This window comes from Jaculus jaculus, chromosome X, assembly GCF_020740685.1.
Source record: "Jaculus jaculus isolate mJacJac1 chromosome X, mJacJac1.mat.Y.cur, whole genome shotgun sequence".
NCBI classification, from domain to species: domain Eukaryota; kingdom Metazoa; phylum Chordata; class Mammalia; order Rodentia; family Dipodidae; genus Jaculus; species Jaculus jaculus.
Window position 1 is genome coordinate 102,536,581 of NC_059125.1, and position 19,975 is coordinate 102,556,555.

A 19,975-nucleotide genomic window follows, 5' to 3' on the forward strand; every position below is an offset into this window, starting at 1 on the left:
TAGGGTATCCCACAGTTCCCCCAAATTCTCCTCACTTGATTTTTTGATGTTAGCAAAGTTTTAGGCCTCCCAATCAATTTCTTCTGTCTTGTCTTCCAGGTCAGAGGTTCTGTCTTCCACATGAGTAACTCTGTTGGTGAGTGGTTGTAGAGAGGTTTTTATAATTTCTATTTGATTTTTGTTTTCTGTTGTATTATTTTGCATTGTGTCCATCTCTTTCTTGAGGGACAATGTCTATTTGAGTTCTGATTTTCTTGATGCTTCCTGGAACTCATTCTTGCATTTGATCAGTTCTTCATTAAGTTTAATCAACTGTTTGCTGAGACCTTCCATTTCTTGACTCACCTTCAATTTATTCATAACTCTATGGAGGGTTCTAATGTTTCATTTCATCAAGTTAAGCCTACTTTCAAAAGCTGAACACTGTAGAAAACAATACTTTTCAATTTCATTATTAGATTTTTGTTTCTTTGATGATTTGCTTCTAGTTCAGCATTTTTTTTTTGGTCAGGGTCTCATTGGTTGTTGTGTTTTCATTTTGGGAATGAATTTCTGTTGATTTCTCTATGATCTTATTGGAGGCTTCCATTGTAGGACTACGTATCCTTGGTGGAACTCACAGTTTTCTGACTTTCATTGCCTTTTTTGTATTATTGTCTAACCCATTTTGGGGAGTCTCTTTATTTTATTTAAAAGGAAACAAGTTTTTGTCCTTTGGCCCATGTACCCTCTGACCCAGCTGAACAGGAATGTTGGTACCCAGTGGCCAGTCAGGATACCAGAGCAAAAGAATCAAACCTGGGTCCTTAGGCTTCACAGGCAAGCAACTTAACTGCTAAGCCCTCTCTCCAGCCCTCAAAATTTCTTTTGATTCATAACTTACAGTTTCTATCAAGAATGAATTTGAGAGATGAGTGTGACATTTGTGTCCCACATTATCTATTTATTATAAAGAGTAAATTACACTGCTAATATTTCTTTACATAATTGAGATAAAATCCAAATAATTAAGGAAATTTAGGGCTCCTTGAGGAATTTAGTCTTGTATAATTACAGAAAAATCTATTCTTTTTTTTAAATTTTACTTATATTTACTGACATATATACATGTATATAATATATTTTTATCATAACCATCTCCTATTCATTCCTTTGGTTTTGATAATTTTTCTTTAGAGCATATACACATACATATATATCTTATATTTTTTTTAATGTTAGGTCTGTATGAAAATAAATTTTGTAGACAGACATATTTGTCTCTTTATGTTTAGAATCTGACAATCTTTCCCCTTAATCTTAAGAGTCCATCTCATATTTCATGTCAGTATGCTTGAGTGCTAACCAAGTATCTTTCTATTTCTTTCTGCCTTTACTTTGTTCCTCCTTTCTTGTTCTTTTCTAGGTTAATCAAATGGGCATTTCTATTCTGTTCTCTTTTGTGTGGGCTTTTAAACTCTTTCTACTATTGTTTCTGCTTGTGTATGTGTGGATGTTTTTGTATATGTTGTATATACATGTATGTGTGCATATTCAGAGGCCAGAGGAGAATATTAGTTGTCTTCTATCACTCATTTGCTGCTTCCTTGAGAAAGAATCCCTCATTGAACCTGAGGCTACTGGTTTTGTTATTGCAGTTGTTTGTTTGTTTGTTTTTGTTTCTATCAGACTTGCTATCTAGCATACCCCATTCATTCTCCCGTCTCCACTCCCTACAGGACTGGCATTACAGTGTATATGGCCACATCCAGATTTTTATGTGGGTGTTAGGAAATGGAACTCAATGTCAATTAGGCCATGTTAGGCCTTTGTGCTTGTATGGCAATCATTCAAGTACTCTTACCTGCTGATACATCTCCCCAACTCCTCTTTCTACCATTTTAAGTGACTATTCCAGAAGTTTCAATGCTTTTATTTGTAGGTTCTCACTCTAGCTCAGGCTGACCTGGAACTCCCTCTGTAGTCCTAGGCTGATCCTCCTATTTCTGTCTCTCCCTCCTGAGTGCTGAGATTAAAGGTATGTGTCATAAAGTCCAGCTCAGTACTCTTAGTTTAACACACTCTATATTAAATCAATATTGAAGCTGGGCGTGGTGGCGCACGCCTTTAATCCCAGCACTCGGGAGGCAGAGGTAGGAGGATTGCCATGAGTTCAAAGCCACCCTGAGATAACAGAGTTAATTCCAGGTCAGCCTGGACCAGAGTGAGACCCTACCTCGAAAAAAAACCCAAAAATAAATAAATAAATATTGTACTACTTTACATATAATATAAGCTATGTAAAATAGTGTGGTTCTATTCATTTATCAACATTTATGATTGGGATCATGTATTTTACTTTTTGGAGTATGTGTGGGATGTGTGGGGTGTATTGTGTGTATGTATGGTATAAGCATGTGTGTGTACAGATGTGCATGTCCCATGCACATGTTTGCAGAGGCCACAGAAGACCATCAGGTGTCTTCCTCTATCTCCCTTCTGGTTTGTTTTCATGAGATCAAGTCTCTCATTGAACATGGAGCTGCAGAGGATTTTTTCGTCATACTGGCTCACTAGTGAGCCCCAGTCATTCTCCTGTCTCCACCCTGCATAAGCCTGTGGCTACAGGCATACATAGCCACAATAGCTTTTTTATGTGGGTTCTGGGGACTCAAACTCAGGCCCTAGTACTTGTATGGAAAGCACTCTTATCTGCTAAGCCATTTCTCCATCCCATGTATTTTTCTTATATATGGATAATAAATCAAACAGTTAATTGCTATTGTTTTCCTTTGTCTTTCTTCCCTTTTGTTTTATTTTTATTTTTTTTCTGATGCTGTGAATGGTCCTCAGGACCTTCTTAATGGTAGGAAAATACCACTGAGTTACATCTCCAGCTTTATCTTTACTTGAAATATCTCTAGGTTATGCAGAGTTTAATATGGGAAATAAAACTTGTTTTTATATTTATCTGCATATTTCTGTTATAAGTTCTTTTGTATCAAACTTCCATTTGTTATTATTCCCTATGGTCAGATCTATTTCACTATCATTTATTATAATGTGACTTTGCTAGTGAAAATTTTCTCACATTCACCTGAAAATCTTACTTTTGCATTCATTTTAAGAGTATTTTCACTAGAAATTTAAATCTTTCTCTCTCTCTCTCTCTGTCTCTCTCTCTTTCTGTGTGTGTGTGTGTGTGTGTGTGTGTGTGTGTGTGTGTGTGTGTGTGTGTTGGAAATGGAATTAAGGGTCTTTTCCATGCTAATGAAGAACTCTACCATAAAGTTACACCCCAACCCCTGAAAATGTATTTTTATATTTGTTTCTTTCACAAGTTTAAATATTTCTTCTGGTGTCTTTTTACTTGTCTTGTTATTTTGCATCTGGCTTTCCTCTGGATATATTTAATGGTTTGGTCACTGATATTTTTTAAGATTTCCCTTTTATTATATTTATATTTATTTGTGTAGAGACAGAAAGGGGGAAGAGAATGGGTGTGCTAAGTTTTCCTGCCATTTCAAATGAACTCCAGATGTGAGTACCACTTTGTGTGTCTGGCTTTGTATGGATACTGAGGAATCGAACCCAGGCTGTCAGGCATTACAAGCAAGAATCTCTAAACACTGGTTTACTTCCCTATCCCTGTCATTGATGTTTAATAGTTCTTTTGTTGTTATTATGTGTGTTTATTTTTCCTTTAATTTCTTGATGTTTCTGGACCTATAAGATTGCTATTTTGAATAACTCTTAATAATTTCAGCTATTCCTTCTTATAGATCTTCTTTCATATTTTCTCCTCTCCTTTAGCCATGGAGCCATCTCTCTAGCATATTTTCTCCTCTCCTTTTGGAAATATTTTTATATGTATAGTAAATTATTCAGAATTCATCATTCAATGTTGATGGAGGCTTTAACTATAGGTTTTTTATTATTTATTTCAGTCCCCCCCCCTTTGCTTTTATCTGGATAGCTGCTTTCACTGACTTCTAGTTTAGTTATCCTTTTTCTCCTGAACTTTTCTATATGCTGTTAATCATCATAAAAGTAAACTTTGATCTTCATATGCTTCTTCTTAGAGTTATCTTATCTCTCCATAAAATGCCCATTTGTACCCACAATGTACATTTTAAAAAAATATTTTATTTATTTTTTTGACAGAGAAAGGGGGAGAGAGAGAGGATGGGTGTGCCAGGGCCACTGCAAATGAACTCCAGATGCATGTACCCCCTTGTGCTTCTGGCTAACGTGGGTCCTGGGGAATTGAACCTTGGTCCTTTTGGCTTTGAGGCAAACGCCTTAACTGCTAAGCCATCCCTCCAGCCCCCACTATGTACATTTTTCACAGATTCTTTTTACTTGCTTATTTTTTGATGCTGTTGGTGCACTCATAGTTTCATATGTGCACACATTCTACCTACCGATGTGCCCTCTTCCTTGTAGGTTCTTTGGCCATATCACTGTAAATATTTTAAAGACTTTATGATAATTTCAACATTCTAAATAACTAGTGATCCAATTATTTTGTTTGTTCATGTCTACTGGATTCATATTTTACAGATTATTCATATGTTGTATTTTATTTCATATGCTGAGAGCTATAAACAGTATAACACAATGATTTTAAATTATGTTGGCTTTCTTTAAAGAATGTCAGATATTGTTCTAGCAGGTAGTTCATTTGATGGAGAATCAGTTTGATCCTATACTAGTAGAATTTTAGGCTTTGTCACAGCATGCATACTTCCATTGCCCTTAGTCATAGTTGTATCTCCTAGATCTGGCATAAGGGATGCACTTTTAATTTGTGTCTCTTTTGGGGTCATTTCTCTTGAATTCTTTTTATGTAATATGTCTTGTATTGAAGTCTGGTGACAGAAAAATCTCTTTTGTATCAGTCATTAGAAAAAGTATATTGTGCTTCCATTTGATATTTCTTTTTATTATTAGGTATGGACATAATTTGTATGGAAACATCACATATTGGTATCATCTTTTCCTTCCTCCCTGCCTCTTTTATGAAGAGGCCTTCCTCTCTGGGGATGCAGGTCAACCCCTTGGGTATTGTGAGTCATGCATTAGGGGGCAGCAGTCAGTTATGGGGGAGAGGCAATATTTCTGTGCAAAAATGCCCCAGCTTGTGGTTCTAACAATCTTTCTACCCCTTCTTCTGCAAAATTTCCTGAGCCATGCTAGGAGCATTTTAAATCTACTTCATTGATGGGCACTTAGGAGCATCTAGATGTCTGGTTTGGTAGGTGTTGAGTGTCCTCAGTAGCTTTTTCCATTACCCTTGTGCTAATATCCACTTAACTCATTTCCCAATTTTTCTGTGGTTTCAATTGGGGCTGAGGTGGAGTGTGCTGAGTCCTTTATCTCCTCAAGTCCAGTTCCCATCTGGAAAAGAGAAGCCTATTCTCCAACGGAGATGATGTCAGTGCCAGTTAAATGAGATAACCATTATTAATTTAGAGAGAATTACAAAGGCTTAGACATTTTTTATAGTCTGAGGTTAGTAGGAGCTTGACAGTGGAAAGTAGAATCATTATCTGGATATGATTCTGACTTGTTTCCCAGTTCCAGATATGGTTTCCTTTCCACTGAGTTGTCTGTTAGCCAATCCAAGAGCAGTTGGTTACCCACCATGGCTGTGTGCCACTATTGCACTTGTGTGAGCATCATGTGAGGTTGTTTGCTTCTGAGTTGCTTAGACTTTGAGTTGCTTGGGCAGATGTTGGCCACTTTCCCCGAGAATATCATGAATTTTTACTACTTATTTAAATGGTAGAATTCGAAGATGCTCCACACCACTACTTGTGGATCCTCATTATTCTGTCAAAGACTAATCTAGGATCTGCTGTAGAATAATTTTGCAGATATTAAGCTCTTAAAGTGGTATACCTTGAGATTCATAAATATGTAGTGTGGGCCTATTATATTCACATAGGCTTTTTAAAGGGAGAGTATTTCTACAATTGTTAGCATAAAGGGAAGTCAGAAAGATTGGAAATATGAGAAATTCCACGTAAGGGAAGAATCTACATTATTCAGACTGAGAAGACCCATAGGATAGAAATGTATGTAACCTGTGAGACAGAATGCTTCCCATAAACCAGCCTCCATGAAAATGGGAACTTTAGTCCTGTTACCCTAGGAAAACTAATTTGGCCAATAACTTGAATAAGCTAAGAGTACAGCTTAAGCAGAGAGCTTTGTTAGGCTGTACCTGGATTGTTGCCTATAGAAACTGTGAAATTATCAACATCATTTTAAGTCATTGCCTCTGGTATAATTTATTACTCAACAATGGAAAACTGCACTTCTGATTCTATTTCAAGTATTTACCTCTCTCACAATATATGCCTATTAGTGGTAATGTTTATATTCCTTGACTAGTTGCTTCTTGTATTTTGTTTAGCTTCAAATTATATCATTATTTTAAGAGACTGTAGTGTACTTACTCTGTCTTGACTGGCCTCAAGTATTTTAGGGTAAATTTAAGAAAATATTTGCAAGGTGTGTTCATTGAAACTGCTAGAACTTCCTATGAGAAAATTTTAAATAGATGGATGAATCTACATGCATTATGTATAAGTATATATAATATATGTGCATATATGCTTATATATATTCATGTGTATATATCATATATATGATATATAAATGTAGAAAATCAGAATTAGTAAGATGTCAGTTGCCTCAGAGAGGTCCATTCATTCAAAGTGATAGTAATTATGGTTCATAACCCAGCAGGTTTTGGAAAATATTAAGAAACTGATTCTAAAATATATATATAAATAGAAAGGACATAGACAATCAGAAATAATGCTGGAAAAGTAAAATCTAGTTTGAAGATCTGGACAACGTAGTTTGAAGGTATATAGTAATTAAGGCAGTATTATTTTAATAAATAGATCAGTATAGAGAAATACTTATGTCAGGCAATAAAATGACTTGTATAATAGTATAAAAATACAATAAGGTAAAAAAATAGCTTTCAACAAGAACAAAAAAGGAAACAACTGAAAAAAGAATAAGCATAATAGATTAAGTTTAAGACATATGTTTCTCAAAATTTACCATTAGGAAAATGAATAAGATAGCCATAGACCAAAAAATATTAGTAAACATATCTGATAGTTGACTGTTATCTGGGATATATAAATGACCTCTATAATCTCTATAATTCAATATAAAAAGAAGACATATAATCAAAAAAATTTAAATGAAGTAATCTTTGGACTGACATTTCACATAAGCATATACAAAGGTAACCAGTATCATTAGCCATCAGAGTAAAGGATATTAAAACCATATGTGTACCAGAATAGCTGCTATTAAACCAATTGATATTACCACATGTATTGTGCAATGATCTGGAACAATGGATTTCCATACTTTGCAATTGTGAGTCTTTTTATAAAACACAACATTCACTTACTCTTTGGCCCAGCAATTCCAACCCTGGATGTTTTCTCAAGATAAATTAAAGACATATGCCCATAAGTAGACCTATGCAAAAGTGTTCAGAGTCACTTCATTAGTAATAGTCTAAACCTGACAACAATATGATGTCCATCAACACCAGATGACTAGATTATAAATGGCTCCATAATGGAATCCTGAACATTTTACCAGCATAATATGATTATTAACCCAGACACATGCTTGTAATACCAGTCCTCTGATGGGTAAGCAGGAGGATTACAAATTTGAGGTCATCCTTAGCAAGTTGGAAGCCAGTATGGGACACAGGAGCCACTGTCTCAAAGTGTGGTAGTAATTTTCTTTATGTTTATGAATATATAATGATGCAAGTCTTTAAATAATTTAATTCCAAACTTAAAATTAGTCTTAAGAATATCTAACAGTCACCAACATCATTTGGGTTACTTTATTCTCTTCACTATTTCAATGCTAACACAATAAATTTAAGCTTAAATTACAATTCTCAAAGCAATGTACTTTTTACTTTGTTTTTAAATTGAGATTTTTATTCTAGGAACCCCAGGCCTTCCTGGACCAAAAGGTATTAGTGGTCCACCTGGAAATCCTGGCCTTCCAGGAGAACCAGGTCCTGTAGGTAAGCATGGAAAATAAGACTGCTATCCTATAAAACTAACTTACTTATCATATTCATTTTGGGAAAGTTAAACCATTTGATGGTATAAAAATTTTCAAGATAGATAGACCTAGTGGTCATTTACTTATTACTGCATGCTAGGTATGAAGTGAACAGATGTTAATGAAAACATTATCTGAAATTATTTGGGGCCTTATTTCCTCAGCTCATTTTTGAAGAGAGAGTTCAAGTAAATTTTCATAGAAAACAGAAGCTGTGATATTTTTTTAGAATGACAAGATATTTCTTGACTCCTAAGGTGAATCACTTGTCTTGAACCAAATGAGTCCTATATGGCACCTCATCACCACTCACATCACTCTGAGATGGTATAAAGTCAGATTCAAACGATGGACTGAAAAAAAAATGATTACATCGTCTTTTATTGTCCTGATCATCCTTTTTATTATTTGGTTTTGTAAGATTTCATGTTCGAATGGAGTGTCTCAGAACCATTTTGTACTTTTGGATAGAATTATTTTAAGCTTGATGAGAAAACGGGGGATATGGAAAGAAGTTAGAATGATAGTTGTAAAATGCTGTGCTGTTCTTCAGGTGGTGGAGGTCAACCTGGGCCACCAGGACCTCCAGGTGAGAAAGGCAAACCAGGTCAAGATGGTATTCCAGGACCAGCAGGACAAAAGGGAGAACCAGGTGTTATTTTTTTTTCACTTTTAATAATTTTTTCCTCGTCTGCTTTAATTTGTGCTTTCCTATCTGCAGTGAAATTGTGTCTCTATTCTTTCTCACTAAGTGACCATATGCCTTTCCCTTCCTAAATACATGCTTTTTCTGTACCCTGTGAATACTAGTTCAAGTTTGTTGAACAATTACCTTCCTTTTAAAAAAATCCAAAACTTGTCCAAAGTTTTACAATAAAGAAGTGTCCCATATTTTTCAAATTTCTCTCTTTGATTATGAAATCTATATTTCATTTATATTTTTTTCATGTTAGTATATAGATACATAGTTGATACTCATCACATATTAAATACATGTCTATATATAGTCTACTCATGTTGAAACTGTTCTGTGGTAGAAATCAGTATTCTGGGGATGGAATGTAGCTCAGATGCAGATCATATGTGTGCAAAAGACCTGTGTTTTCTTACCAGCAAATTAAGTAAAGAAGGAAAGGAAAGAAGGTAGGGTTGTAAGGAGGGAGGGAATGAAGGGGGGGAGGAAGAAAGGGAGGAAGGAGGAAGGAAGGAAGGACTCATGAGAAAAAGAAAAAAAAGAGAAGGAATTAGGAGACAGACGTCTCAGTGGTTAAGATCACTTGCTATTCGAGCATGAGTACCTAGGAGGGCCTAGAACCACCTGAGTTCAAATCTCCAGCACCCACATAAATAGTTGGGCATGGCCAAGTAAGTTTATACTCCAGTTCTGTGGGATGGATATCACAGAATAACTTGGACTTGTTGACTGAAAAAAACGGCAACAAATGGAAGTTCAAGGAAACAGGTGAATGTATGAAAATAGGATACACAGCATTCTCCATATTTCTGTTTTCTCCCTATGTGCACACAGATATGCACACACTACACACACATCACATCACAAAGCACATTACACATACTCTACATACACGCACATGCCAAAAAATAAAATAAAACAACAAAATTAAAAGGAGAGAAATTAATTGGCTATAATTTTGGAAGTACACTGTAACACATGATTTAAAATCTAAATGAAGTAATTTGTCACCATTTCAGTAATTTTTATTCATCTGATGTTGTTTTGTTTTGTACCATAACAGGCCAACCAGGCTTCGGAATCCCAGGACCCCCTGGACTCCCAGGACTTTCTGGTAAACCTTGGGGAAACATTCTAAATCCACCATAGAATGAAAATATTCTCCAATACATTTGTTTAAACATATCTATCATTCACAATTATAGCAAAAGTCTGCAAACGTCAAAAATTCAAAGCTAGAGTTAGACCTTAGAGTAGTTGTTATTCCAACTTACTATAAGATCCGAGTCCCAGGGAAACAGGAGCAGGGCAAGGGCATAAAGTGTGTGTGTGTGTGTGTGTGTGTGTGTGTGTGTGTGTGTGTGTGTGTGTGTGTGTATTTAAATAAGAAAACATAGAACTTTCAATGTCTTCTTTAATTTACTAAAAATACTAAGGAAATGATGTACAAAGAAGACAAAATACAAAATGAGATTTTTAGGAATTATTTTATTGAGAAAATCATTCTTTCCTCACCATGAATGTGATACAAAAGTAACATAAGGAAATTCTGTAGAACTCAATAGCAATGATTAAAGTTAAAGTATTTCTTAAAAACACAATCTTAATACTTCCATCCATCTTAAACATGGTTGTACACATCTATGATCTGAGCACTCTGGAAGCTGAGACAAGGAGAATCATATGTCTGTTAGAGTTAGCAGCTTGACTGAGCAACATAGCAAAATCCTGTTTAGAGAAGATGAGTGGGGGAAAGGAGAGGGGAAGGGAAGAGGAGGAGAAAAGACAAGAGGAGACAAGAGGACACAGAGGGAACTCCATTTAAACACACAGATGGATACATGTGCATACTCATTTTTCTTTCCTCTCTAGTACTTAATCTTGTGAGGGTTAAACAGCGGTAAGATTGAGTGATGACAGATATGTATGCTTATGTGCTGAATTGACCATTGACTAGTATTCAGGGGCTTTTCTTAAACTAAACATATCTGCTAGAAATTCTAATGTTTTTTGCAGGAACACAACATCAAAATGATCATGTTGCCAATTTGTGACATTGAAGTATTGGTGGTACAGAAAATATTGAGAACAGTTTGTCTGGATTATGATCATAAAGTTTAGATATAATGCTGTGCAGGGATATATAGGCAGTCACTGAATGTCCATATCTTTCATTAGCCTTAAAATTAGATCAAAAAAAATTCTTAGGAGTTGTCTTCATCCATCTTAAACATATATTTGAAGGTTTTTTTTATACTTTTTTATTTTTTTTCTTTTTGCCCCCTCATAACTACTGGTAATGTGATCATTGGTCTATGTTCTCATACAAAGGTTATATTTTAGAGTACTGACATTATTTCTATATGTTTTCATATATGCTTCTAATAAACAAAACTTTTATTTCATGTATTTAATAGTAATACATGTTTTACATGTATTTGAAGTAGAAATTTCTCTACTTAGTTCTGTTAATCCTCTAAGAGCTAGTATTAGCCTTAAAGGGAAGCTAATAACTCAGTATGGTTTAATATGTTCTCTAATTTCAATCTATTTATAGGTCAAAAGGGTGACGGAGGTTCACCGGGCATGCCAGGAAATCCTGGCCTACCTGGTCCAAAGGGTGAGCCAGGATTTCAGGGTTTCCCTGGTGTTCAGGGTCCTCCAGGTCCTCCTGGTTCTCCTGCTCCAGCTTTGGAAGGCCCTAAAGGCAACCCTGGACCCCAAGGCCCTCCTGGGAGACCAGGTATGTTCATGAGTGGTAGGGGAAAGATCTATTTACTAGTACATTTATTTTATTTTGCTGCCAGGTTATTCAGTCTTTAGGACTTTAGAATTTACAATGACAGAACTTTTTATACGAAAATAACTTAAACTAGCTCCATCCATTTCTATGACATTTAATATGCTCTTTTCAGTAATGCATTTCCTCATTTATTCAAATAAGAAGTGAAACAAAATTGCTTGGATGAACAAAAGGTGAAAATGAATTGGTGGTTTTATTAAAGATAAAAATATACTGATAACCTGGCAGCAAAATGCCATCTGCATTTTTAACTGTGAGCTTCTCAGCATGTCATCACAGAAATCATTTTAGTGGTCACCCAATAGATGCTTGTGGTTCCTACCAGAAATGTTGCTATGGTTCTGTCACATGATCAACAAATGTCACCTGGCACAATAATAATAATAATAATAATAATAATAATAATAATAATAATAATAATAAACTTGATCTTCTCTAGGAACTAGGTAATCAAATGTATCTTCAGCATCATAGCATGTTCAAATTGACTGGCGATCTCTTCAGACCAGCCTTATGTCTGTCCCTCATCTATATGTGTTCACTGCTCTAGTAACTCAAATTTGCATCCAAGTTCACCTTTTCATTTTGTGTTGTGCTTTGTCATTTCATCTTACTAATATGAAAATGATCATTTTCATCCTGGGTTAATGTTGCTGAGTCCAGTCACTGATCATAGGTTATTAGCATATTTCTAAGTCTTAATATTTACTTTTTCTGATAATGAAAACTTTGGTCCTTGTTGAATTTTTAAAAAGATATCTAAGACTAAAGGAGCAAAGGAAGTAATTGACCTTTATTATTTAAAAGTTATAAATTTATTTGTTAAAAGCACCTTGAAATGAAAAATATATGTAAATACAGTAAAACTGCAAGCAATGGGTTAATTTTACTAATATGTAATCTAAAATGGATTAAATATTATCACATATTGGGTCCAGAGAATCATTTTCAAAACTTGAGTTCAGTGTGATCTGACTTGGTTGCTCCTAGGATGCATTATTGGCTTACTCTTTGTTTACTATTGGAGAAAACCAGTGAAATGGTCTCAGCTATGTTAAACTCATTTGCATGAAATGTAAAGAATTAAAGCAAGTATTTTGCTGTGTTTTGCATGCTATTATTCAAATAAACCAAACTATTATCCCTTTGATATTCTAATTAGCATTCTTATAATTCATTCTTACTAGCAATGGAGCTCACTGATGAACATTACTTTAAAGTTTGCAACCTAAAACCATTAGTCACAAAGGCGCATTAAAATATTAATCAAAAAATAATAAAACTACTCAGATGAAGAAAACATATCTGATGTGTATTTTTCTTAGTTTGTTTTAAAAATACTTATTTAAAATGAAGTTTAAAAGCAAATTATTCTTAACATTGTTCTGAATCTGAGCTCATAGTAATAAGCATTAAAATGAGTTTTGTAAATTTTAAATTGGGATACACATACTATTTTCATTTTATTATTAATGCTAAATGGAGATAATTTGGTTTCTATACAGATGCATGATTATGTACTTTCAGAATATTATTTTATTAAAATAAATTTTAACTTGAAAGTATTTAGTATAATGGCTTTCATTTCTTGATGTTTCTAACAGTTTTGATATTTTTTTTTCCTTTTTGTTAATGATGACATTGGGCCTTGGTGAACTTTCATCCCTACCCAGGTCCTACAGGTTAGATCCTTAACTACAAAGTAATAACTGCATGAAATTTGAAACTTTTCTTATATACCTATGTACATATATTTATGTATGTGTGTATATATACATATATGAGTATTTGTATACATATATATGCCTAATGTTTTCAAGTATTTGAATATATTTTAAGAGTATATATGCCAATTCAGTTTTTGCATGAAGGCTATATCTAAGTTGTAAGAAACTTGTAGTACACAAAATTTCTCTTGGAATGTCCCACATTATTTAATTACTCATATTTTTGTGTAATTTTTGAAAATTTTTTCCTTAATTTTATTTATTTTGCAACCAAAGAAAGATTGAGTGAAGAGAGACAGACACAGAGAAAGAATGGATGCACCAGGGCCTCCAGCCACTGCAAACAAACTCTAGATGCATGCACACTTTGTGCATTGGCTTTACATTGGTACTGGGGAATTGAACCCTGGTTGTTAGGCATTGCAGGCAAGCACCTTAACCATCAAGTCATCACTCCAGCTCATCTTCTTATCTTTGCTTTACTATCTTTTAATGCAAATGAAATTGAACTATCATTCTGAAGAACATGTTTAAAACAATAATATGGATTATCCAATCCTGTAAATATATAATCTTCACCTTGTTATTACTCTGGCAAGTTTTCAAACTTCATTACATTTTGGCTTGTCACATATTTCTAAACTGCACTGCTGTGAAGAAGAGCCAATATTACAAAGTACAAAGAAAATCAATGCAACTAACATAGACTAGACCCTCATGCTCATACTTTCATTATATACATGAAAACAAATATTTCAGGGAACAATTCTGAAGAATTAACCAGTAGAAAATCATTAATTCCTAGTAAAAGATTTGTACCTAATTGTTAGTAACATGAGCCAGAGGTATTTGAACATATTCATGATTCAAGAAAATGGAGTCCCAGGCTGTGGAGGTGGCTTAGTGGCTAAGACATTTGCCTGCAAAGCCAAAGGATCCAGGTTCGATTCTCCAGGACCCATGTAAGCCAGATACAAAAGGTGGTACATGTATCTGGAGTTTTTTTGCTGGAGGCTCTGGCATGCCCACTCATTCTCTCCCTCTCTCTCTGCCTCTTTCTTTCTCTCATAGATAGATAGATAGATAGATAGATAGATAGATAGATAGATAGATAGATAGATAGATAGATAGATAGATAGATTGATAGATAAGAAAAAATCCATTTAAAGTTTGTAGAGTGTAATTAAAAAGAGGGAGAGTCTAATCTCAAATCTGGCACTTTTTTCTCATGAAATAAAAAATAATTCTAGGTACTTTTGAGAAGCCATCTAGCTCTAGATAAGTTGAAATTCATTTTTTAATTGGTCATATTCCTTTTGGGTTATACTCTTGTATTCCCTCTCCCCAACACCAACTCCACTGAGGGCCCTCCTCAGTGGGTTTATCAATAATCACTGTGGTGTCATGAAGGCACCAGTCAGTCTTTTCAGGGGGCAAAGTTCCTCAGAATACAACATCCCATCCTACAGCCCTCGCATTCTTTCAGTCCCCTTTTCCACAAAATTAACTGAGTCTTGGAGGAAGTGTTATAAGACTCCTTCAGGTTGAGCTCTCAGCAGCTTCTGATTTTCTGCTTTGATGAGTTTTGAGTCTCCTGAGTGTCCACCACCATCTTCCTGGAGGTGAGCAGTGAGAGCAGCACTAATATTTAATCTGCCACTTCTGTTGTAATACTGGGCCCTGACAGATGGATATAGATGAATCATTTTGTACTAGGTAGTTGGCCTTCTTTTTGTTTCATACTGATGGGTCTTGGTTCTCCCTGATATTGTCATCTGTAGAAATCAGATTATCTAACCAAGAGTAAAAACAGCATGGATCAAAGGGGGTAATCAGATATTTAGAAGACATTTCAATGGGCATATCCTCTCCTTGTAGGCAAAGAACAACGGAAGCTTCCTTGTAGGTGTTCTCTTGCAGACCAGCTGTTTCATTTAACCACAGAATGTCAGAAATAGAAAGGTCCTAAGCTTTACATATATAAAAAAGAAATTATTCATTAGATATTTATTTTAAAATGTCAAGACATTATATTCAAGACAGCTTCAGTAGATGCATGCTATTTCAACAAGGGAGTGACTAAATTGCACTTCAAATATAAGAGAAACAGACACCTAACAACTTATCACCTATGGGTGGAAAGAGTACATTAATGATAGAAAATTAGAAGAGTGTAAAAGGGCAGGAAGCACTAGGGTGGAGGATCAGCAGGTAAAAGTGCTTAGTGAAAGCATGAGGGCCTTAAAGGCCTGAGACCACTTTAGATTGATTCCTCAGCACCCACAAAAATAGCTGGGCATGGCCACATACACATGTAGCTGTTATGCTGTGGGCAGCAGGGACCATAGAATCACTTAAAATGGCAGCTCATATTCAGATAGAGATAGAGACTCTGCCTCATGGAATAAGTGAATGGGCAAAAGAGGAGGATATGCAAAGGATACCTCTGGTTTCTATGCATCTGTGAGTACATCTACATATACAAGTGCATTCACCACATACACACACATACTACTACTGCTGCTGCTACTACTACTACTACTACTACCACCACCACCACTACCACCACCTATACCACTGCCTTATCACACCACATCACAACATGCACTCAAAAATTTTTTACAAAAGCATAAATATTCTTGCAAAACTGACTTAACAAGAAGATACTTGCTAAAGAAGACCCAAGAATTGAAAATCAATAGTGAGAAATAAGGAATTTGATCAAATATTGAAGCTAGGAGATACTAGAGAATGAATTTTGCTAAACTGATTTAGTAGGATTTGTGCTGTGACTGGCCTTCATAAGCAAAACCAACAGCATGTGAGGATGAGGCAAAACTAAAAAGTTGGTGCACAGAGGCCTGTATAAAGGTTAATCAGGGTCAGGGTGGTTGTCACACACACAGAAAAATTGAGACTCAAAGAGGTTATACTCAAGGCAATACTATTAGTTACTGACATAACGAGAACTAACTTGAGGCTCCCCCATACTCAGTTAAGTGACTATGCTACTTGTAGCACCCTATCTATCATCCATCAACAAAGGCTTGATTTTCATAATCTGATCTCCAGCTACAAATATAATACAGTAATAGATCTTTTTTTTTTTTTCCTATCCTTTTAGAAGACTCTTAGCTCTAGCTATCTGGGTCTTATATTCACTTTGTTATTTTCTGTTGCCTCAGTCTCCATCAGCTCCTAATAACTTCATTTCTTCCTCTTTAATAGACTTCATTAAGTAGATTAAGATTTAGTATGTTCAAGTTAACTATCAAAATGCTAAACAGAAGACTAAGAAGTATGTTGAAGTAGTTTTAAATCCTACTTTGTCTAGCTTGCATGGAATTGTGCTGCCATGTTCACTGCCTAGACTAGACTACCAGTAGCCCACGGTGACCTGGAATTCACTATGTAGTCTCAGGCTGGCCTCGAACTCACAGCAATCCTTCTGCCTCCTCTGCCTCCCGAGTGCTGGGATTAAAGGTATGCACCACTACGACTGGCTAAATTTCTTTTTTTTTTAATTTTTTTTTTTTTTTGCTTGTTTACTTATTTATTTGAGAGCGACAGAGAGAGAGAGAGAGAGAGAGAGAGAGAGAGAGAGAGAGAGAGAGAGAGGGAGAGAGAGAGGAGAAAGAGAGAATGGGAGCACCAGGGCCTCCAACCACTGCAAACAAACTCCAGATGCATGCACCCCCTTGTGCATCTGGCTACCATGGGGTCTGGAAAATCGAGCCTTGAACCAGGGTCCTTAGGCTTCACAGGCAAGCGCTTAACCACTAAACCATCTTTCCAGCCCTAAATTTCTTTTTTTAATGAAACACTAAAATATATTTGAAAAGGACAAAATAGTATCCAGTTTACTCTAAACCAATATAACAACTTCTCATATACCAAACTTGCTCTGAATTGCAATTTTTAGCACCTGGTCTCTATGGTATTTTTTTTTTCAACAGTTGAAGACAACTTAAAGTGGAAATTAGAATTAAAGTATACCAGTTGGCTCATCAGTTTATCTTTAGTAATAATTAGCACTTATGTATATAACTGTAAGTTTTTGTTTCATTTTGTTTTTCAGTTAAACTTTGTTAGGTGATATGAAAATTAAAGGATTGAGAGCCTCATTCACAAAATTGATTTGGCATATAGCTCATTAATATGAAACCTTTTAGAAATTAAAGTCTTAGAAATTTTGCTATGATGTGATACAGTTTTTTTATTGCTGAATCATTACAGTGTCATATCAATGGAAGAGATCTATGAATTCTTGCCATTGGAACTCTTAATGATGTTATGTAGGATTTTTTATGCATTGAATTAATTATGCGGCCAAACTGTGCTCCAAAGTTTTGAGTTGTCTATGGTTATGAAACCATGCAAACAAACAAAAGTCAACTTTCCAAATCTTAAATTATCAAATACTTCATTTTTTTTTAAATTTTGGACAGAGAGAGAGAGATCACCCCATAATATACATCATATATGATGCTGTTATTATAATCTCTTTGAAGGCAGACTTTGGGTCTTACTCATGTGGATATTCTTTAGCATTGTGCACATGGCAGACACTAGATCTATATTTTGAAATTTGATTTTTATCATTACATAATTATATAAGGGAGATTATGTACACAGAGATGTAATTTCCCAAAGTGAAATAGTTATTTAGCAGTAGAGTCAAGAATAAGTTCCAAGTTTGGGCCGGAAAGACGTTTCAGTGGTTAAAGACACTTGTTTGTTAAGCCTTGCCACCCAGTTTCAATTCCTAAGCCAGCCAGTGGCAAGATGCTCTGGGGTCCTACTGTGCCTCATCACACACACATACATGCATGCATGCATGCAATTATTTAAAGAATAAGTGCCAAGGTCTCCTAACAGCTTGGACTTAGTGCCTTAGCAAAATATATTCTCTGAAAAAATATATATATACATATATGTATTCTTTGATAAATTCAATGTTTATAAATCATAGCAAGACTTGTAAGATAAAGGAAATTGTGTTTATAGTCAATTAACACTAACCAAAAAGTATTTTGTTTGTAGGATTTTAATCTTGTTTTGCAATGATCCTTTTAATAGTGAATAGCCTTGAATTAATATGTACATTGAATAATTTAAATTAGCTGTAATGTTTTCTATGGTCTGGAGTGGGATATTGCATGCCAACATATTTTCATGTACCCCTTCACTGATAGCCTTCATATCATTGTAAAATTTGAATCTTTATTTTCTATTTCATTGTTGTACAATATACATTGGCTTATTTTCCTTAATTACTTATTACAACTATAATACATAGAAGATGGCCTCCTGATGAATGATGAAAAAAAATAAAATGTAGCTTCATGGAGTAATATTCAAGTAAAACAAACAAAAATACAATATATTATGGTATAGTCCTCTTTTTTTTATTCAGTCACCAGTGATTTTTTCAATATTTTATTTACCAGTGAAGCTTTTAACATTAACTGTGATCACTTTGGGTCATGAACATAAGCGTATTTGTTTGTTTCATGGTTGGACTAAAGGATGGTAGAGGCTCAGATATACTTAAATATATATTACACAATTATTCCTTTGTTAAAGGAAATGAAGCCTGTCAGTGAAATGATAATATCATGCTAATTTTAATGTCTTCCAGAACTAACTTTGGGAAAGGTCACAGTAGGAATGTTAACATGATATTTGCAATAGTGTTTCTCCCCCTTTTATTCCATTTGGATTGATGAGTAATAGCTTATTCTCTAGAATAAGCTCTATTTCAAAATCTTGAGCTTTCTATACTCCTGTATGTTCCTGGTTCATCCTGCCTGTGCTGTAAATGTACAAAAAGAGATGATTGTTGTATAATTTGTGCTATAATGTGAACCACTTCTAACTCAGAATCTTGTTTTGTACTGTGTGATGTCTGATACTGCTAACATCGATCTTTGGGCTTTGGTGAACTCTGATCTTCCCAGGTTTTCAAGGTTAGACTCTTCACTGGTCAGTTCTTTTTTTCTAATGCTTTATACATGTGATAAGAAAAATGCATTGTTATTTGCTATAATTCAGAAGTCATTGAAGAGTGATGTTATCCTTAAATACTATCTGTTTGGGTTTTGAAATTTGGGTGAAGGTAGTGTGATTTATTTATAATTGAGTATGATATGAAGTCTGTGTGGTTTGTTTATAATGAACAATCCTCTGTAAAGACATGCTGAATTTTATATACATATATATTTACTTTTGCCATGTTGATTGCATTAGACATGTATTTAGTCAAGCATCTGAGTCACTTAAAATCTCTACATATGGATTTTATTTTCTTGATTTTTTGCCTCACATTGCCTTGAAATGTGGCTATTTTCAGTCAAAGAATCTAATGAATACTGTTAAGAATAAAACTCATATGTCCCTAATGTCATTAGTAATTCATTAATTTAAATTTTAGGCACATGAAACAGAAAGTCTGAAAGAACTTGTAAGACTCCCTTTTAATTGAAAAAGAGCATTGCTTTTTCTTCTAATGATGCCATATTTTAGTAACTACTCAAACTGAGAGAGAGTTAAGGTTTCTTTCTCCCATCATGAATCTTATCGTATCATTTTTATTAGGATAGTTTAGAGATGGTCTAATTTTGTTTTAATCTTATTTGTTACCTG

General features: G+C 34.7%; 1 protein-coding gene across 3 annotated transcripts in view; it reads left to right on the plus strand.

Moving 5' to 3' along the window:
• Col4a5 (collagen type IV alpha 5 chain) overlaps positions 1-19,975 on the plus strand; it is a 240,158-nt gene that overhangs the window by 199,681 nt on the left and 20,502 nt on the right. Inside the window, exons 38-42 of one of the 3 annotated variants that reach the window (XM_045140190.1) lie at positions 7,985-8,065; positions 8,660-8,758; positions 9,864-9,914; positions 11,358-11,543; positions 13,277-13,286. In XM_045140190.1, the coding sequence (XP_044996125.1) occupies positions 7,985-8,065; positions 8,660-8,758; positions 9,864-9,914; positions 11,358-11,543; positions 13,277-13,286 (427 nt within the window). The remainder of the gene's footprint in view (positions 1-7,984; positions 8,066-8,659; positions 8,759-9,863; positions 9,915-11,357; positions 11,544-13,276; positions 13,287-19,975) is intronic. The other 2 variants (XM_045140191.1, XM_004659142.2) reach the window with 2 other exon arrangements.